The following is a 22,831-nucleotide window of genomic DNA, read 5'->3' as shown; positions in this document are numbered from 1 at the left end:
CTTAGTTTTGTTAGAGGCCCTCTCTTGTTTCATGCAAATACAGAGAGAACTTGGCAGGCTGGTATTCAAACCTAGGATCCCAGTGCTCCAAGGCAGAAGTGCTAACCACTAAGCCACCATGCTGCAACTAGCTCAATTTTTCTCTGGAAATGACTGTCCTTAAAGCGGTAGTTCCCCCTCAAAAAAAAAAGTTACCCGTAGATTGAGGCTCATTTTGTCTAGGGGAATCGGCTAGTTGTTTTAAAATCGAAGCTGTACTTACCTTTTTAGAGAGCGATCTTCTCCGCCGCTTCCGGGTATGGTCTTCGGGACTGGGCGTTCCTATTTTGATTGACAGTCTTCCCACAGGCTTCCGACGGTCACATCCATCGCGTCACGAGTAGCCGAAAGTCGGCGTGGCTCTATACGGCGCCTGCGCACCGACGTTCGGCTACTTTCGGAAAATCGTGACGCGATAGATGCGACCGTCGGAAGCCTGTCAATCAAGAAGGAACGCCCATACCCGAAGACCATACCCGGAAGCGGCGGAGAAGATCGCTCTCTACAACGGTAAGTACTGCTTTGATTTTAAAACAACTACCCGATTCCCCTAGACAAAATGAGCATCAATCTAAGGGTAAAAATTGTTTTGAGGGGAAACTACCGCTTTAACCATCTGGACTCCGTTAATAAATGGCCTGATGGATCACGCTTGCGGGTATGGGGTGGCATATACAGTACAGAGCAAAAGTTTGGACACACCTTCTCATTCAAAGAGTTTTCTTTATTTTCATGACTATGAAAATTGTAGATTCACACTGAAGGCATCAAAACTATGAATTAACACAAGTGGACTTATACATAACAAAAAAGTGTGAGACAACTGAAAATATATTTCATAGTTACATAGTTAGTCAGGTTGAAAAAAGACACAAGTCCATCCAGTTCAACCACAAAAAATAAGAAAAACTAAATAAAAAACAGTACAATCCCATACACCCAACTCCATACCCACAGTTGATCCAGAGGAAGGCAAAAAAAAACAGCAGAGCATGATCCAATTTGCTACAGCAGGGGAAAAAATTCCTTCCTGATCCCCCGAGAGGCAATTGGATTTACCCTAGATCAACTTTACTTACAAATCTTAGTACTCAGTTATATTCTGTACATTTAGGAAAGAATCCAGGCCTTTCTTAAAGCAATCTACTGAGCTGGCCAGAACCACCTCTGGAGGGAGTCTGTTCCACATTTTCACAGCTCTTACTGTGAAAAAACCTTTCCATATTTGGAGGTGAAATCTCTTTTCCTCCAGACGTAAAGAGTGCCCCCTTGTCCTCAGTGTTGACCGTAAAGTGAATAACTCAACACCAAGTTCACTGTATGGACCTCTTATATATTTGTACATGTTGATCATATCCCCCCTTATTCTCCTCTTCTCAAGAGTGAATAGATTTAGTTCTTCTAATCTTTCCTCATAGCTGAGCTCATCCATGCCTCTTATCAGCTTGGTTGCCCTTCTCTGCACTTTCTCCAGTTCTCCGATATCATTTTTCATATTCTAGGTTCTTCAAAGTAGCCACCTTTTGCAGCAGACACATCTCTAGAACTGGTAAGAGGAGACTGTGTGAATCAGGCCTTCATGGTAGAATATCTGCTAGGAAACCACTGCTAAAGAAAGGCAACAAGCAGAAGAGACTTGTTTGGGCTAAAGAACACAATGAATGGACATTAGACCAGTGGAAATCTGTGCTTTGGTCTGATGAGTCCAAACTTGAGATCTTTGGTTCCAACCCCCGTGTCTTTGTGCGACGCAGAAAAGGTGAACGGATGGACTCTACATGCCTGGTTCCCACCGTGAAGCATGGAGGAGGAGGTGTGATGGTGTGGGGGTGCTTTGCTGGTGACACTGTTGGGGATTTATTCAAAATTTAAGGCATACTGAACCAGCATGGCTACCACAGCATCTTGCAGCGGCATGCTATTCCATCCGGTTTGCGTTTAGTTGGACCACCATTTATTTTTCAACAGGACAATGACCCCAAACACACCTCCAGGCTGTGTAAGGGCTATTTGACCAAGAAGGAGAGTGATGGGGTGCTGCGCCAGGTGACTACCTCTTGAAGCTCATCAAGAGAATGCCAAGAGTGTGCCAAGCAGTAATCAAAGCAAAAGGTGGCTACTTTGAAGAACCTAGAATATGAAATATATTTTCAGTTGTTTCACACTTTTTTGTTATGTATAATTCCACATGTGTTCATTCATAGTTTGGATGCCTTCAGTGTGAATCTACAATTTTCATAGTCATGAAAATAAAGAAAACTTTTTGAATGAGAAGGTGTGTCCAAACTTTTGGTCTGTACTGTATCTATGGCCTCCCTCTCCCACCACTGTATCATGTTATCACTGTGACAAATCATAGTGATCACATATGTAAACAAAATCTGCATGCTGCAGTCAGTGCTCTGTGTCCTCTCACAGTGATCAGGATTGTAGGAAACACTCCGTGATCATTCTTTTTACACCTTGTCACTACAGCAGCCAGCCAGAGTCCCTGATTACTATCCATATTAGTACAGTGTCACCATACCAGTGCAGCCAACCACAGTGTAAAATGAGGAAAGGATTTCTGGACAGCCGCACTCCAAAACTTGTTGCTTTTATTGTAAAACAAAAAACACAGGATACATGCAAACACAGCTATAACTAAGCACTAAGGTTTGGTGTGAAACGCGTCAGCTTGTACGCCGTTTGCTGTGGCATGTATCCTGTGTTTTTTGTTTTACAATAAAAGCAACACGTTTTGGAGTGCGGCTGTCGAGAAATCCTTTCCTCATTTTGCATTATGCTATGCATTGCCAGCACCTGTGGCTTCGGATCAGGTGGTGAGATTTTCCTGATCAGTATCCTTGAGTGCTGATTTTCCCTTTCATCAGCCAACCACAGTGTTCATGAATGCCACCACACCAGTCACAGAGTCCCCAGACCAGTGCAACCAGCAGCAGTGTTCCTGATCACCATCACACTAGACCAGTGCAACCAGCAGCAGTGTTCCTGATCACAATAATACTAGACCAGTGCAACCAGCAGCAGTGTTCCTGACCACCATCACACTAGACCAGTGCAACCAGCAGCAGTGTTCCTGACCACCATCACACTAGGCCAGTGCAACAAACAGCCGTGTTCCTGATCACCATCACACTAGACCAATGTAACCAGCAGTAGTGTTCCTGATCACCACCACACTAGACCAATGTAACCAGCAGTAGTGTTCCTGATCACCATCACACTAGATCAGTGCAACCAGCAGCAGTGTTCCTGATCACCATCACACTAGATCAGTGCAACCAGCAGCAGTGTTCCTGATCACCACCACACTAGATCAGTGCAACCAGCAGCAGTGTTCCTGGCCACCATCACACTAGACCAGTGCAACCAGCAGCAGTGTTCCTGGCCACCATCACACTAGACCAGTGCAACCAGCAGCAGTGTTCCTGATCACCATCACACTAGACCAATGCAACCAGCAGCAGTGTTCCTGATCACCATCACGCTAGACCAGCGCAACCAACAGACGTGTTCCTGATCAACATCACGCTAGACCAGTGCAACCAGCAGCAGTGTTCCTGGCCACCATCCCACTAGACCAGTGCAACCAGCAGCAGTGTTCCTGACCACCATCCCACTAGACCAGTGCAACCAGCAGCAGTGTTCCTGATCATCACCACACTAGCTTGGTGCAACCAGCAGCAGTGTTCCTGAACACCATCACACTAGACCAGTGCAACCAGCAGCAGTGTTCCTGATCACCATCACACTAGACCAGTGCAACCAGCAGCAGTGTTCCTGACCACCATCCCACTAGACCAGTGCAACCAGCAGCAGTGTTTCTGACCACCATCCCACTAGACCAGTGCAACCAGCAGCAGTGTTCCTGACCACCATCCCACTAGACCAGTGCAACCAGCAGCAGTGTTCCTGACCACCATCCCACTAGACCAGTGCAACCAGCAGCAGTGTTTCTGATCACCATCACACCAGGCCAGTGCAACCAGCAGCAGTGATTCTGATCACCATCACACTAGACCAGTGCAACCAGCAGCAGTGTTCCTGATCACTACCACACTAGACCAGTGCAACCAACAGACGTGTCCTGATCAACATCAGACTAGACCAGTGCAATCAGCAGCAGTGTTCCTGATCACCATCACACTAGACCAGTGCAACCAGCAGCAGTGTTCCTGATCACCATCACACTAGACCAGTGCAACAAGTAGACGTGTTCCTGATCAACATCAGACTAGACCAGTGCAGACAGCAAAATTGTTCCTGATTGCCACCACAATGTGGATTACATGGAGTCAGGGTGGACTCCTAGCCTGATCTGCACCCTCAGTGGAACACCCTAAATGGGGGACATAGATGCAGGAGCAGAGACCCTAAAGTTGGTTTAGGTTCACAGCCAACAACAGTGTTTCTTGATCCTTTGCATGTTTGCTGACCGCTTGGGAAATTTACTAAAGCCGGTGCACTCAGAATCTGGTGAAGCTGTGCATGGTAGCTAATCGGTTTCAAGTTTCAGCTTGTTCAATGAAGCTTTGGCAATAAAACCTCAAAGCTAATTGGTTTCTATGTAGAGATGCACCAGTTTTTGCACTGTTCAGCTTTAGTAAATAACCCCCCATGTCTCTTGCTGTCATCTGAACTGACCCATCTGCACATCATGTTGACTATGTTTCTGTGAGATACCAGTCCTAGCCATGCCCGCGTACAACTGCACTCCTGGAACCACAGGAACTATTATGTTCAGCCACCTATGCTTTCTGGCCAATGAACATGGCATTCCTGAAGGCAGCGACATACCAGTTGTGTTGCTACACAAAGCAATAAACCCTGACCACTCATATAGAGGAGAGCATTGCAATACAATTTTTGATACAATGTTGGTTGATTTTTGTGATACACAACATACATTGTCTGCTACATAATCAGTCCAAACATTTTAAAAGTATCACACATGTGGTATTCCCATACTCAGGAGGAATAACAGAATGTGTTTTGGGGTTGAATTCTAATGCGTACACACGATCGGAATTTCTGACAACAAAACTGTGGATTTTTTTTCAACGGATGTTGGCTCAAACTTGTCTTGCATATACACGGTCACACAAATGTTGCTCGGAAATTCCGATTGCCAAGAGCACGGTGACGTACAACACTACAACGTGCCGAGAAAAATAAAGTTCAATGATCCCGAGCATGCATCTAATTGATTCCGAGCATGCGTAGGATTTTTGTGCGTCGGAATTGGATACACAAGATTGGAATTTACGATAAGAACTTTTGTTGTCGGAAAAAATTGAGAACCAGCTCTCAAACATTTGTTGTCGGAAATATCGACAGCAAATGTCTGATGGAGCCTACACACGGTCGTGTGTACGGGGCCTTAGTGTTAAAGAAGAATTCCAGGTGTGATTATTTTTATTTACTTTGGTCTAGCTTGGAGCAATGTAACTCTGCATATACCATACCTATGGGATCTCTCTAGAACAAGAGTCTCCAAACTTTTCATTTCAAGGGCCACATCGTAAATTTTACACATACTCACATGCCCAAAAAAATAAGTGTATAAATAATTCCGCAACAGCAGAATAGAAAAAAATGTGCCCGGCTTCTGGAAGCGGGGCTGTATGGTGCATCTGTATCCTACTCTTGCAGCAAAATGCTGTAGCCTTATGCAGCGGGTTAAACTTCCTTACATATGTGTCCCCATCAGAGTCTCCCCACACACTTACTTCCCCATCACTCATCAGTGTTTCCCTGCAAATTGGTGTCCCCATCACCCATCAGACGATCCCTACAAACCGGTGTCTCCATCAGAGCCCCTCCGCACATTTGTTTGCCCATCAGGGCCCCTCCGCAAGTTTGTGTGCCCATCGGAGCCCCTCCGCACATTTGTGTGCCCATCAGGGCCCCTCCGCAAGTTTGTGTGCCCATCGGAGCCCCTCCGAACGTTTGTGTGCCCATAAGAGCCCCTCTGCACGTTTGTGTGCCCATAAGAGCCCCTCTGTATATTTGTGTGGCCATCGGTGCCCCCCACATATTTGTGTGCCCATCAGAGCCCTCCCACACACACGCACACATTTGTGTATAAAAAGATGACAAATCAGCACAAAATGACAAAAGACCCAAAATGAAAGCTGCTGATCACCAGGGTCAAAATACAAATCCCTCAAAACAAATATAAAACAGATGGTGCAGTGCTAAATGTCCATAATATAAGCAATATAACACCCTCCGTGGGATTTTCAGTGCAAACAATGGAACATACAGAGATCTTCGTGATACGTGAAACACCAATATGAACCAAATGGTCGCTCACCTCACAGCGTGGACCCCAGAATTGAAAGGGTCAAATACAGCCTTCCCTTACGGGTATATTGGGTGATGTGGTAACTCCAAGTCCTTATGAGATAGGCAGCAATGTACCAGACGATGGAAATCTCTCAATTTGGCATGTATCATGTAATGACAAATAACAATACCATAGTGCTCTCCGAATAGAAAAATGATTTAATGAATAAAACAACTAAAAACGTACAAACAAAGCACTCGGCCAGTGCTAGCTTGAATTGCAGCTAATTTTTATCATATCCTTTTTGTTCAAACCTGGATACAATACCTGTGATTGAGCATGAAAATCATCATCACTAGTACAATTCCGACATAACCTAATAAACTGCCCCCTGGGGACTTTGCACAAACAAGAACGATGGAGACAACTCCCCAGGGGGATATAGGAATTACGATCGGTTGGTTCGAAATAATTGACTAATTTGAAATGGTCCAAACCCTTGTTAATGACCAAATCAAGAAAAAACACTTTTTCATAGTCAATGTTCTACGTCAACGATATACTCTTATCATTCGTGTTCAAGGAATCAATGAAGAATCAACGTCCTCTCACCATTCCAAATCAAGATAAGATCGTCGATAAATCGACGATAGCAAATCAGCTCCGGAGGGCGCTGTGCAAAAACAGCCTGTTCCTCCCAGTTGGCCATAAATAAATTGGCGACACCGGGAGCAAAACGTGCCCCATTGCGACTCCCCTGGTTTGTAAATAGAATTCCTTATCATACCAGAAGTAATTTCTCGATAGACAGAATTCCAAACAACCAAGCAAAAATTCTCTAAAGAGGGAGAGGATAATGCCCATTCAACTCATGACATAGCATCACTGTGACTAATACTCGTATACAGTGAGCTAACGTCCACTGTAACAAGAATGGTAGAGGAAGAGCACTCTAAACTTTCCAAGATCTGTATGATGTGCTTGGTGTCTTTTAAAAAGGAAGGTGTTTTTAGCACTAATGGTTGAAGGAATGAATCGATATACTGTCTCAGTCTAGCTGAGACAGAATCAATCCCATTCACAATGGGTCTCTCTGGTGGATGAGTACTATGTTTATGAATTTTAGGTAAAAAATAAATAATCGGAGTACGGCAAAACAATAGATCAAGGTAAAGTGATTCTTTCTTGTTTAGAGTTTTTTGGTCTTTCCCGTCTTCAATAATGGAGTGTAACTCATCCTTATAAGTTAATATTGGGTCTTTAATAAGAACCCTGTAAGTGTCACCATCACTAAGTAAGCGGCTCATTTCGATATTAGTAAGGAGTAATACTCCTTACTAAGGATAACCAAACCTCCTCCTTTGTCTGCCGGTCATATAACAATCTCTCTACGTTCCTCGAGAGATTCCATACCCCGCTTAACAAACTGAGGGTCCTGGACTTTCTTGACTTTTAATGCTTCCAAGTCTTTGGAGACCATGGGCCAGATCCACAACCAGCGGGCGCAACTTAAATGTTCCGATTTAAGTTACACCGCCGCAAAATTTCTACCTAAGTGCCCGATCCACAAAGCACTTACCTAGAAATTTGCAGCGGTGTAACTTAAATCTGTCCGGCGCAAGGCGTGCCCAATCTAATGGGGCGAGTCCCATTTAAATTAGGCACGCTCCCACGCCGGACGTACTGCGCATGCTCCCAACGCTATTTTCCCGACGTGCTTTGCGTTACGTTGCGTCGAGTTTTGTGAATCGCGACGGGTAAAAAAGAGATGCGGCGGGAAAAAAAAAATGTTTTAAAAATTTGACAGTGACGCGGTAAAGAAGGGTATACCTTTACATGGTGTACTAAGTTTACACTTTGTAAAAGCAGCCCTAATTTTGCGACGACAAACTAACACTTACGGAGAAATAACGAAGGGAAAAAGCTTCGTGGATCTCCGTAAGTGCTAATTTGCATACCCAACGCTGGACGAGAAATGCCCCCAGCGGCGGCCGCGTTACTGCATCCTAAGATGCGACAGTATAAGTCCATTACACGTGTCGGATCTTAGGGATATCTATGCGTAACTGATTCTATGAATCAGCCACATAGATAGAAACAGGGATACGACGGCGTATCAGCAGATACGCCTGCGTATCCCTTTTGTGGATCTGGCCCCATGTTTCTAAAAACCTCCATAAATGTATTTTCTACATTGAGGGGGTTAAAAATAGATTTATTCTGAAGTGAAGAATGTTCACTTCACACATTTGTGTGTCCATCAACTTTTCCCTGCACTCACAACTGTGTCCCCATCACAGCTATCAACCTCCACCCCCCCCCCCCCCACACACACACACTTGTCCCCTTCTGTTACATAACCCCCCCACAACTGTGCCCCCTGTAGTGTCATAACCCCCCCCTCAACCCACACACAACTGTGCCCCCTTCAGTGTCACACCCCCCCACACACACACACCTGTGTCCCCTCTAGTGCCATAACCCCCCCCCCCACACACACACACACACACCCACACTTTGTCCCCTTGAGTGCCATCAAACCTCCCCCCTCCCAAACTGTGTCATCACCCCTAACACAATTATGTCTCCTTCAGAGCAATCAACTCTACAACCCCCCCAACAACAACAGTGTCCCCAACAAAGCCAATCCATCCCCATGCCACACTTTTGTTTTCTACCCACCAGTCTCTCCATACTTTACTTTTGTACAGTTTTCCTAAAGTGCAGACCTTCTGTACCTCCCATCTCAACTTCTGCCCCGCTGTTACACAGGTACCCTGTATGCTAACTCATAGCTCTAAAGTGCACTGATGTAAACAGCAGGATGATAGCCGGGAGGTGCAGGTCTCATTGGTTGAGGCTGGATGCTAGGAGTGGTTCCGGGATCTGTGCTGAATGCTGCTGGGGGTGAGTATGCATCACAGGTTTTGCAACCCAACAAAGCTTTGGTAGAGAGACCGTCCCTGCAGTGATTCTGATGACTCTAGCTGCGGGCCACTAAACATCCTAGTGGGTCAGATGTGGCTCGTGGGCCATACTTTGGAGACCCCTGCTCTAGAAGCTAGAAATTACGGTGATAGGCACCACTACTCATGTGATCTCCACTAGTTTCCGGGTCCCGTGCCAAGTTCCCGCTGTGCTGTATTGTGAGCACAGGAGGTCAACTACTAGCATAGGTGCCATGTACAGAACATTTTGCATTTTCTTAATAAATGGCACTCATGATGAGTCTCAAACCTCCTGTGTTCAGAACCCATAAGCTAGTGCAGATCTCTGTGGTAACAGCATTTACTACAGTGATTTCCAGCAGGTAAAAGGATCTCCCCAGTTTGGTATATGTATAATTACATTAGTCCAAACTGGACAAACGTAACTATGTAAAAGTATCAATACCTGACATTCTTTAAGGGGTTGGTTAGGAAGATTAGTGTTAGGAAGGCTGGTTAGGATTAGTGGTAGAGTGTTGGTTAGGATTATTGTTATGCGGTTGGTTAGGATTAGTGTAAGGGGGCTGGTTAGGATTAGTGTTAGGGGGATGGTTGCGGCTATGATTAGGTTGATGGTTAGAGGTTATTTCCAGGTTAGGGATTAGTTACTATTCTATTGTAAGCATGCATCAGAGGAACAGCAGCATGCTGCAAACAAACATAGCAAATTTCGAAAACCAAACACAGACATATTGGATGATCCTGATGAAATCCCTGACTGGGATGAAATATGTTGGTGTAGTACACAGCAGGGAAAGGCATGGACCAAGGCTGTGGCGGACATTTTCCAAATTACAGACCTTACCAACACCGTACCCAAGACACCAAGGTACATTGTAAATTAAAACCATCAAAAAACACTCTGTCTATTCTCTGGCCTAGTTCTACAAGTACAAATACGTTTAAAATAACATTTGTATAAAGACTGCTGTTATAAAATGTGTAACGGTAGGGCCCGTGGAATCCAGAAGCGCTTAGAAAGTATGAGATACTCCTGTTTCAGCTTCACTGATGCCTCTTATGTGTAGATCACCCTGTGGCTCTATTAGGGGCACAGGGTGAATGAGAACCCCACTATGGTCTGTGCTAGTCACATTTAATGAGGTATAGATATTGTATATATTGTATATATATTGTGTGTTGGCTGATGTGTACTATAAGCTTGCTGTGGTAATTAAGTCTGCTACTGTAATGTAAATTAATCTTAGTATGGCTCCTAAGAACCTTTCATTGTGTTATGCTAATTGACACTGTATTGTGTGAAAGTTCTATTGATGATAGATGTGTGTTGTGAGTTAGCATAGTCTAAAGGTCAGATGTCTGACTTGTGAGCTGTAGTTAATTAGCTCATGTAAATTATGTATACTAAATGAATGTATAGCAGGTGTCTATCTTGAAAGGTCATATCTCGGAGTCACCTTGTCTGGGTAAATGATTAGTTAATTAGCTCATGTAAATTATGTCTACTAAAGGAATGTGTATTGTATAGCAGATGTCTATCTTGAAAGGTCATATCTCGGAGTCACCTTGTCTGGGTAAATGATTAGTTAATTAGCTCATGTAAATTATGTCTACTAAAGGAATGTGTATTGAGGGGGGCTCGTTAGGAACCATTGTATAATGTTGTGGGTGGAGTTGAGTCATTGTCCATTTGATTACTGCAGTATTCTTTTTGGTGTATATAAGAGCCTGCCTTCTCAATAAAGATTGTCTATTCGTTTTGAACCAGAGAACAGAGCTGTGTGTCTCGTTTCTGGGGAAATCCGTATGGGTCGTGTTCGCCGGATTGTGGAGTGTCGATAAGCTGTCTTGGGTTCGGAATGGAATATCTTAAACGGCGTTAACCCCTGTCCCATTTGGGGTTCCATTCAGTGGCGGCCCGTGCATAGGGGGCGCTCGGGCGCCGCCCCCCCCCTGTAGTCATAAAAAAAAAACGGGCCCTTTAAGGCTTTTAAAATTTCGTTCTGCAGCGCCGCGCAAATAACATACACTTGGTCAGTACGACTCATCGCACATGTCCGCTGGCCCGAGAACCCGTGCATCACGTCAAAGTGATTTGACGCATGCGTGGAAGCATTGAACTTCCGGGTTCGCACACGTCGCCGCGTCATCGTCGCCGCGTCGTCACCGCGTATTCTGTCTGCGCAGGATTTGGTCTGATGGTGTGTACAGCCATCAGACCAAATTCTCCCAGCGGACATGTCCGATGAAAACGGTCCAGCGGACCGTTTTCATCAGACAGTCCCGTCGTGTGTACGAGGCCTAAGTCTGCGGCAATTTCTGGTTCAGTCATGTCATCCCACCACAGGGGTCACTGTGACTGAATTTTCATGCTGTGGACTTGCAGAAATCTTGCTGTAGACTCACCACTGCAACATTGCTCTTGCTAGAGACTTGCCACGCAAATATGCTACAAATTGAAAAAGTGTCACCTAGAACTTGTGCTTCAAGTGCTCTGAAAGTGTGCAACAAGTTAACAGACTTTACAATTCAACACCGACACAAATTTGTGGTAAGTTATACTTGCTATGTGGGTTGCTATCATCATCTGATGTGAATACCTGACCCTGCTTCATGGGTGGGAAAGGGTATCAAGGCAATCTGCGATATTGTCTTTCAAGGTAAACTGATGACGTTTGACCAGCTCAAGAGCAAATTTGCCCTCCCAAATTGATGCTTCTTCCGTTACCTATAACTGTGGCATGCAGTTTGAATCACTCGAGCTAGTGACTCAGCCTCCTCTCTGGAACGGTTACTATGTGAAGACTCCCTGGTTAAAACTTTATCTGCAGTTTAGAATAGGGTGACCAGACATCCCCGGTTTCTGGGGACAGTCCCCGGATTGAGGACACTGTCCCCGGACCAAGTCTGTCCCCGGTTTTGTCCCCTGGATTGGATTTGAACAGGCGTTGGGGCAATTTTAAAGACAGTCAGTGCAGAATGAAAAAAAAAGTTCTGAATTACACCCCCCCCCCCTGCACCTACCCATGTTATGTGACACATTCTAACAGAGCCAGTCAGAGCCATGATAGAGTGCCTGCTGCCTGTGAGTTATCAAAATGCTGATGAAGTTAACCAGTTGCTGATCACCTAATAGCAGATTTAATGCTACAGGGCCGTCGTGCTGTGCAGGATCACGTATATGGGAGCCAATCAGCGGTTTCGGCGGACTCGATGTCCACCAGTACCCACTGATCGGTATGTACACAGGCAGCACTGTGGTCGGCCTATGTAAACAAGGCAGATTGTACTTCTGTCAGTATGGAAGACATTGATCCTATGGGATCTATGCCTTCCCTTAGTAAAAGCACCTCCTCCACAGTAAGAAAACACTTGTTAGGCACACATTTAACCCTTTGATTGCCCTAGATGTTATCCCCTTCCCAGCCAGTGTCATTAGTACAGTGACAGTGCATATTTTTAGCACTGATCACTATATTAAAGTCACTGGTTCCCGTAAAGTGTCACTTAGGCCGCGTACACACGACCGATGAGAATGGACCGAGGTTCAGTTTCATCGGTCCAAACCGACCGTGTGTACGGCCCATCGGTCTTTGTCCTTCGAACAGATGGACCGCTGACCGATCGGGCCAAACCGATGGTTAGTACACAAAAGCATCGGTTCAAAACCCGCGCATGCTCAGAATCAAGTCGAGGTGAGTTAAATTAAAGCTGATAATTGAAGAAAAAATAATTACCTGTTCTATACCAGTAAGAGATACTTACTAAAACTAAAATAATCCACGTCTGTAAAAAATAAATAAATGGCAAAGTAGTGGTTAGTCATGAACGGATCTCCGTAATGGGGATAGTGAGGATTAGGTAATAATCCTCACTATTAGGTAATAATGTTAGCTTTGTATCCATATGATCTTTATTGATCAAGCTGTAGCTTAAAGAGGAAGTAAAGTCTTCCTCTTTAATTGTACCTACAGGTAAGCCTATAATAATCCTATAATAAGGCAGCCACTGTACCATTAAACGCAGCCACTGTGCCCCATCAAATGCTTCCACTGTGCCCCATCAAATGTTCCAACTGTACCATCAAACGCAGCCACTGTACCATTAAACGCAGCCACTGTGCCATCAAATGCTCCAACTGTACCATCAAACGCAGCCACTGTGCCATTAAACACAGCCACTGTACCATCAAACGCAGCCACTGTGCCATTAAACACAGCCACTGTACCATTAAACGCAGCCACTGTGCCCCATCAAATGCTCCAACTGTACCATCAAACGCAGCCACTGTGCCATTAAACACAGCCACTGTACCATCAAACGCAGCCACTGTGCCATCAAACGCAGCCACTGTGCCCCATCAAATGTTCCAACTGTACCATCAAACGCAGCCACTGTACCATTAAACGCAGCCACTGTGCCATCAAATGCTCCAACTGTACCATCAAACGCAGCCACTGTGCCATTAAACACAGCCACTGTACCATTAAACGCAGCCACTGTACCATTAAACGCAGCCACTGTGCCCCATCAAATGCTCCAACTGTACCATCAAACGCAGCCACTGTACCATTAAACGCAGCCACTGTGCCATCAAACGCAGCCACTGTGCCCCATCAAATGCTCCAACTGTACCATCAAACGCAGCCACTGTACCATTAAACGCAGCCACTGTGCCATCAAACGCAGCCACTGTGCCCAATCAAATGCTCCAACTGTACCATCAAACGCAGCCACTGTACCATTAAACGCAGCCACTGTGCCATCAAACGCAGCCACTGTGCCCCATCAAATGCTCCAACTGTACCATCAAACACAGCCACTGTGCCCCATCAAATGCTCCAACTGTACCATCAAACGCAGCCACTGTGCCATCAAACGCAGCCACTGTGCCCCATCAAATGCTCCAACTGTACCATTAAACGCAGCCACTGTGCCATCAAATGCTCCAACTGTACCAATAAACACAGCCACTGTAACATCAAACGCAGCCACTGTACCATGAAATGCTCCCACTGTGCCCCATCAAATGCTCCCACTGTACCATCAAACGTCTCTGCATATGTGAAGTGGGGGTGTGTGCGCCTGTCCTCCAATCAGCTGTCTCACAATGTATGGCAAGAATCCCCTCCCCCTGCTGGAACAGGAAAAGAAAATTCTAACAGGACGTGCACTTTCTAAACAGTATATAAAGCTGAAGACAGCAGATATACATGTAAAACTTATGAAGGGAGATTTGTTTCATCTCTGTGTATCACAGTGTCAGCTGGTGCTTAAAATTTTTGGGGGAATACAAACAAACTGACAAATTCTTAAAAATAAATAAAAATACAGCCACTGTACCATCAGATGCAGCCATTACACCTACAAATGCTCCCACTGTGCTCCATCTAATGCTCCCACTGTGCCCCATCAAATGCTTCCACTGTGCCATCAAATGCTCCTACTGTACCATCAAACACAGCCACTGTGCCATCAAATGCAGCCACTGTGCCATCAAATGCAGCCACTGTGCCATCAAACGCAGCCACTATGCCATCAAACGCAGCCACTATGCCATCAAACACAGCCAATGTACCATTAAACGCAGCCACTGTGCCATCAAACGCAGCCACTCTACCATCAAATGCAGCCATTGTTCCCATCAAATGCTCCCTCTGTGCCATCAAATGCTCCCACTTGCCATCAAACGCAGCCACTGTGCCATCAAACGCAGCCACTGTGCCATCAAATGCAGCCACTGTACCATCAAATGCAGCCACTATGCCATCAAACGCAGCCACTGTACCATTAAACGCAGCCACTGTGCCATCAAACGCAGCCACTGTACCATCAAACGCAGTCACTGTGCCCATCAAATGCTCCCTCTGTGCCATCAAATGCTCCCACTGTTCCCCATCAAATGCTCCCTCTGTGCCATCAAATGCTCCCACTGTTCCCCATCAAATGCTCCCACTGTACCATCAAACGCAGCCATTGTGCCATCAAATGCAGCCACTGTTCCATCAAATGCAGCCACTGTACAATCAAACGCAGACACTGTGCCCTATCAAATGCTCCCACTGTGCCCCATCAAACGCTCCCACTGTGCCCCATCAATGGCTCCCACTGTGCAATCAAATGCTCCCACTGTGCCATCAAACGCAGCCACTGTACCGTCAAACTCAGCCACTGTGCCATCAAACTCAGCCACTGTGCCATCAAACTCAGCCACTGTGCCATCAAACACAGCCACTGTACCATGAAATGCTCCCACTGTGCCAATCAAATGCATATCGAAGCGAATATCCCACACACAGAGACCTACCCTAAATGTATCGATGCAAGCATCGTTTAGGTGCACAGATAACCTGATTCTAATATATTCATCTTTTTCTCTTTCCTTCAGTATGTAAGTTTCCAGTGTTAAATTGACAGCAGTGTTCAAAACAACAGAGTACTTATTGGCCCACGCTGCCCTCTTTACCTCTCCTGGTGTGAGTGTTGCTGTACAGGTGAATAGAGGAAAAGAATATGGCCAAAGTTTATTCATTTATTTATTCTAGTTGTGTTTAAAGCTGAAGTTTAGGTGTGGCAGTCTTTGAATGGTTACATTGGTCCAGCTTGGACAAATAAAAATATGGATGTGTCATACCCTATGCAATGGAATCCCTATGGAGCTAAAAATCATTGTAGTAAGCACCAAAGTACAGGGATTAACATGGTTCTAAAGGCGAATTTTTTTTTTACATTCATGCATTTTATGCATGAAGGAAAAAAACCTTGGGCCGGATTCACAGACAGCGGCGCATATTTCTGCCGGCGTAGCGCATCTCATATGCGCTACGCCGACGTAACACAGAGAGGCAAGCACAGTATTCACAAAGCACTTGCTCCCAACGTTGCGCTGGCGTAACATAAAATCATAGGCGTAAGCCGGCCTAATTCAAAGTAGGTGGAAGTGGGCGTGATCCATTTAAATGAAGTGTGGCCCCATGCAAATGATGGGCCGAACGAACAGCGCATGCACCGTCCCGTGGACGTATCCCAGTGCGCACGCTCAGAATCACGTCGAATATACTCCCTAAGATACGACGGCTCAATGCCTACGACATGAACGTAACCTACGCCCAGCCCTATTCACGTACTACTACGTAAACAACGTAAAATACGACGGCTGTTCCCTGGTCCATACCTTTGCATGAGTTGCGCCTCATAGATGGGGAATAACTATACGCCGGACGTAAGCCTTACGCAAACCGCGTATATTATGCGCCGGGCGCAACTACATTCGTGAATCGCCGTATCTCCCTCGTTTGCATATTTGCAATGAGGCGGCCTGCGTAAATATGCGCCCAAGATACGCCGTGGTAGGAAAGTTACGTCGGTCGGAGGAAGCCTATTTTCAGGCGTATCTAGTTCTATGGGCACGGCGCAAAGATACGACGGCGCACATTGACACTTAAGCGGCGTATCTCGAGATACGTCGGCGTAAGTGCTACGTGAATCCGGGCCCTTGTGTGCAGCAACCCCCCAGTAAGAGGAAAAGTGCTCCATCTTTAGTGTCAGTGGAAGGAATAGTGCCTCATTGTTTGTATCAGTGGAAGGAATAGTGCTCCATCTTTAATGTCAGTGGAAGGAATAGTGCTCCATCTTTAGTGTCAGTGGAAGGAATAGTGCCTCATTGTTTGTATCAGTGGAAGGAATAGTGCTCCATCTTTAGAGTCAGTGAAAGGAATAGTGCCTCATCGTTACTGTCAGTGGGAAGGAAAGTGCCTTATATCAGTGGGAGGACTAGTGCCCAAAGGGCCGGATAATGGCAAGCAAAGGGCAGCGTCCGACCTGCAGGCCACAGTATGGAGACTACTGCTGCAGATGATTGATCTCCTCTTTGATGGTGCCTGCATAGTTCCAGGGCTAACACCACTTGGCATAGCCAGCTGCATGACACCAATTACCTTTTTAGCTATCTGTAAGGGTAGTATTCTGACCACCAATGTAAGGGGGCATTCTTTCCAATGGTCATATATATATTGAGTATTCTAACCACTGACACCCAATAAAATTAGTTTTAAAGCAGCGTTCCACTCAAAAGTGGAAATTCCGCTTATCTGTCTCCTCTCCCCCATCCATTGGCACCTTTCAGGGGGAGGGGAGGAACAGGTACCTGTTTTTGTCAGGTCCTCCTTCTGCGCTTATGGAGACGGTGCTGAGGCACCGTCCCTCTGAAGTCCGGCCCCCCTCCTCCTTCCTCCGCTGCCGGGCCAATTAGAAAGCGCGCTTCACACATGCACAGTAGGGTAGCGACTACCAGAAATGGTGGTGGAAGCAAACGACAGCCGATCTGAAAATCGGCTGGGGTGTCGTCATCGCGGGAACTCTGGACAGCTAAGTGTCCTAATATTAAAAGTCAGCAACTACAGTATTTGTAGCTGCTGACTTTTATTTTTTTGCGGGGGGGGGCGGAACACCACTTTAACAGGGGTTTCTCAAGACCAGAAAATTATTCCAAGGGTTTAGACCATGGTGCCAAATTGCATGTCAAATCGGCAGCATTTTCCGGCAATTGCCGGCAATGGCACCATCCTAATTGGTGCAACGCCACATCTGCAGCGCTGCACCGATTTGAAAAGTAGTTTCTGTACTACTTTTTGCAATTTGGGCCCGGGATTTACATTGACGTCCTGTGCAGAAACTGCACATATATCTCTTTAATCGCGGCCAAAATCGGGACTGACAAGCGGGAGTGAAATCGTGCGAGTTCAGCTGAACTTGCGCAGCTTCATTCCCGCAGTCCACTGTGAACCTCGGCTTTAAATAAGAAAGAATGAAAAAGGCTGGTTCACCTTCCCCTTTATCATTTGTTACATTTTATTGTCTCAAAGTTTTATTTCACACAAGCACAACGGTAAGAAATATACCAATCAGCTGTTATTGGTCATTTTGCTGGATACGGGTATGGGAAAGTCGTGTTTATTATTGTATGTTTGTTATTTACAGTAATAAATCACTGTGTCCACTGCACTGGCCTCCTATTTAAGTGATTATGACGATTGTTATTCTAGTGGCCAGTAGGTGAGCTAGGCCTTTCTGAATCCAGCTTGTACATTAACATTCATGTCAGCATGCTGTAAACTGAAATACAGATAGCCTGTCCCAAATTGGCCGACTCGGGACATTAGAATGCAAAGTGAGTGTGCTGGGACAGAAGGCAAACAGGGGAAGAGGAGACGGGAGGCCCCCACACTCTCCAGCCAATCCCCTCTTACATCACATTCCCCCGACACCGAGCACTACACTGATCTGCAGGGACAATCCCAACCTAAACATTACGGGCCAGATTCACGTAGATGGGGCGGGCGTAACGTATTTGATTTACGTTACGCCGCCGCAAGTTTATCAGGCAAGTGCTTTATTCACAAAGCACTTGCCTGTAAAGTTGCGGCTCCGTAGTGTAAATCACCCAGCGGAATTCAAATTCGGCGGGTAGGGGGCGTGTTTCATTTAAATGAAGCCCGTCCCCGCGCCGAACGAACTGCGCATGCGCCATCCCTTAAATATCCCGGCGTGCATTGCTTTAAATGACGTCGCAAGGACGTCATTGGTTTTGACGTGGATGTAAATGACGTCCAGCCCCATTCACGGACGAGTTACGCAAACGGCGTAAAATTTTCAAATTGCGACGCGGGAACGACGGCCATACTTAACATTGGATACGCCACCTAGGGGGCATGTTTATCTTTACGCGGCGTATCTCTCACGGAGACGGCGTATCTTTACTGCGACGGGCAAGCGTACGTTCGTGAATCGGCGTAACGACTCATTTGCATATTCTACGCCGAACTCAATGGAAGCTCCACCTAGCGGCCAGCGTAAATATTGCACCCTAAGGCTGCATTCACACCTAGGCGTAGGCAATAGCGGCGTTTTCCGGTGTTTTTTTCTGGCGTTTTGTCGCGTGTATTCATGCTAATATGCGCGTTTGCATACAGCGTTGTCCGACGTTTTTGTACTTTGACGTTTTTTTTTTAGCCAATAGGAAAAACTATCATCTTTTCATCACTTGTTGCTATGTTGGTAGATTTTTTTAATCTTCTGCATGGGCGCTTGCGACGGGCTTAGATTCGGAGTTACGTCGGCATATCTACTGATACGCCGGTGTAACTCTTTGTGAATCTGGGCCTACATATTGACTAATACATATAAATATAAAATAAATATTAAGGAATACCTATAAATATAAAATAAATATTGACCGATACATATAAATATAAAATAAATATTGACCGATACATATAAATATAAAATAAATATTGACCGATACATATAAATATAAAATAAATATTGAGGAATACATAGGACAGTCCCAGTGATCTGACTCTGGAACATGCGCTCCACAACTCAGAAAATATGTGTGCAGTACACTTCAATCTCTATTCATTCCAGACTACCAGGCCTGCATGATCGGTACAGGCTGAATAAAAGCAATGACAATCCACTATATTCTCATTTTATCGTGTGTTTTGTATCAGCATACAGATAATCACTCAATTTTCCACTAAATATTAATGATTAGATACATCCACAGGCTACTGCATCTCTTTTTTCAGACTAGGCCATGTTGTAACAGATAGATAGATAGATAGATAGATAGATAGATAGATAGATAGATAGATAGATAGATAGATAGATAGATAGATAGATAGATAGATAGATAGATAGATATGACAACTCCATATTGTATTAAAGAAAATTAAATAATTCTAGGCTTTGAAGATTTTCCCCTAGAAGGTTTGAATAGATGGATAAATTAATAAATGGAGGGATGAATGCATGGGAAGGAAGGAAGGAATGGATAGGAAGAAAGGATGAATGGATGGATGAATGAAGGATAAATTAATGGAGGGAAGGTTGAATGGATGGGAAGGGAGGAAGGGATTAGAGGGGGGAGGGAGGAAGAGATGAATGGATAGTAAGGAAGGAAGGATGAATGGATGAATGAATGAAGGATAAATAAATGGATGGGAAGGAAGGAAGGGAGGGATGAATGGATGGGAAGGAAGGAAGGGAGGGATGAATGGAAGGGAGGGATGAATGTATGGGAGGGAGGAAGGGATGAATGAATGGGAGGGAGGAAGGGATGAATGGATGGGAGGGAGGAAGGGATGAATGGATAGGAAGGAGGGATGAATGAATAGATGGGAAGGAAGGAAGGGAGGGATGAATGGATGGGAAGGAAGGAAGGAAGGGAGGAATGAATAGATGGGAAGGAAGGAAGGGAGGGATGAATTGATGGGAAAGAAAGGAAGGAAGGAAGGGAGGAAGGAAGGGATACATGGATAGGAAGGAAGGACGGGAGGAATGAATAGATGGGAAGGAAGGAAGGAAGGGATAAATGGATAGGAAGGAAGGAAGGAGGGGAGGAATGAATAGATGGGAAGGAAGGAAGGGAGGGATGAATGGATGGGAGGGAGGAAGGGATGAATGGATGGGAGGGAGGAAGGGATGAATGGATAGGAAGGAGGGATGAATGGATGGGAAGGAAGGGAGGAATGAATAGATGGGAAGGAAGGAAGGGAGGGATGAATGGATGGGAAGGAAGGGAGGGATGAATGGATGGGAAGGAAGGGGGATGTATGGACGGGAAGGGAGGAAAGAAGGAAGGAAGGAAGGAAGGAAGGGATAAATGGATAGGAAGGAAGGATGAATGAATGAAAGTTTATTGAATGGAGGGAGGGATGGATGAATAAATGAAGGATAAATAAATGGATGGGAGGGAGGGATGAATGAATGTGAGGGAAGAATGGATGGATGGGAAGGAAGGAAGGGAGGTATGAATGGATGGGAAGGGAGGGAGGAAGGGATAAATGGGTAGGAAGGATGAATGAACGAATGAATAATGAATGAATGGAGGGAGGGCTGAATGGATGGGAGGGTAGGAAGGAAAGATGAATGAATGAATGGTCAGAGGTTGGGGAGGGTGAATGAATGGGAGGAAGGAAGGAAGGAAGGAAGGAAGGAGGGGGGGCTAGGGGGAGGAATGGATAGATGAATTGGTGGATGCATTAATGTAGGGACAGACAGATAGATATATAGATAGATCAATAGATAGATAGATAGATAGATAGATAGATAGATAGATAGATAGATAGATAGATAGATAGATAGATAGATAGATATGCATTGGGTATATTGCCATCTGAAAGGCCTGAAGCATCACATCAATATGCATATCCTGAAGACACAGGCAGAAGAAACTACATCTCCCAGCATGCTCTATCATCCTGCCAGGCCATGCTGGGACTTGTGGTCCCCCAGGAGAAGCCCAGTGCTCTGATGTCCAGGCTGTCCCTATGATGGGCCCCTGAGGTCAGTGTGCGGGGCCCCCAGTGATGTCGCAGCCCCCCCCCCCCCCCCCCAGCCTCTCCCAGCTGTCACTCTACCTTGCCATTGTCCTCGCCCTGCAGCAGCTCCTTGTTGCCCCCGGAGTACTTGATCTCTATGCCGGGGGTCCTGTCGTCCCTCTCCCCGGGGGAGCTGATGACAGATCCGGAGATCTCGCTGACATCGCTGGCCGTTTCGCTGAAATTGTCCCCGTCCATCATGTCCGGCCTGCTTTGGCTCCTCGGGGTGCGGGTCCCTTTCTTCCCCACGCTGTACGCATCGAAGTCAATGGTCTTATTCTCATAGGCGCCCTCCACGTTGGCGAACATGCCGCCGTACTTCACCCGGGGGGTCTGGGCAGTGGTGCCCGGTCTGGCCAGGTAGACGGGCAGATCATCTTCTTTATTCCAATTCCGCTTCCTCTCCGCTGCCATGCTACACCCCGACAGCCCTGTGTGTGGATGGAGGAGAGGAGGGGGCGGCTGCGGCTGCTGCTGCTGGTGCTGAGGATAATGATGATCATATAAAATGCAGCAGTGCGGTGTCTGTATGGGGAGAGACACCACAACCCTATTGTTACCAGCAGAGCAAATGTGCAATCTGGATTCACAATGGACAATCCTGGAGGTAGATGAGGAGCAGATCAGGATCTGATAGGAGATGCTGCGCCTGTTCCAATGGCTGGTGCCTGAGACTGGAGCACACACAGCCCTGCTCACTCCCTCCAGGCACTGCCTGCTCTACAGGGACACCTCTAGGAAGAGGGATCTATGGAGCTTTCCATCACCTCCCACCACCACCAGACACATTATGTGTCCCCCACCTCTTCCTCATGTGTCCCCCCACCTCTTCCTCATGTGTCCCCCCACCTCTTCCTCATGTGTCCCCCCACCTCTTCCTCATGTGTCCCCCCACCTCTTCCTCATGTGTCCCCCACCTCTTCCTCATGTGTCCCCCCACCTCTTCCTCCTGTGTCCCCCCACCTCTTCCTCATGTGTCCCCCCACCTCTTCCTCATGTGTCCCCCCACCTCTTCCTCATGTGTCCCCCCACCTCATCCTCATGTGTCCCCCCACCTCTTCCTCATGTGTCCCCCCACCTCTTCCTCATGTGTCCCCCACCTCTTCCTCATGTGTCCCCCCACCTCTTCCTCCTGTGTCCCCCCACCTCTTCCTCATGTGTCCCCCCAC

General features: G+C 46.2%; 1 protein-coding gene across 1 annotated transcript in view; it reads right to left on the bottom strand.

Annotated features, from left to right (window-relative positions):
- Positions 1-22,384, bottom strand: part of CRMP1 (collapsin response mediator protein 1) — a 120,852-nt gene extending 98,468 nt beyond the window's left edge. Inside the window, exon 1 of the mRNA XM_040335405.1 lies at positions 21,702-22,384. Coding sequence (XP_040191339.1) covers positions 21,702-22,076 — 375 coding nt within the window. The 5' untranslated portion in view covers positions 22,077-22,384. The remainder of the gene's footprint in view (positions 1-21,701) is intronic.
- Between the last annotated feature and the right edge of the window lie 447 nt (positions 22,385-22,831).

This window comes from Rana temporaria, chromosome 1, assembly GCF_905171775.1.
Source record: "Rana temporaria chromosome 1, aRanTem1.1, whole genome shotgun sequence".
Lineage (NCBI taxonomy): Eukaryota > Metazoa > Chordata > Amphibia > Anura > Ranidae > Rana > Rana temporaria.
The sequence above is the reverse complement of the archived record's forward strand: the minus strand, read 5'-3'. Positions and strand labels throughout refer to the sequence as shown.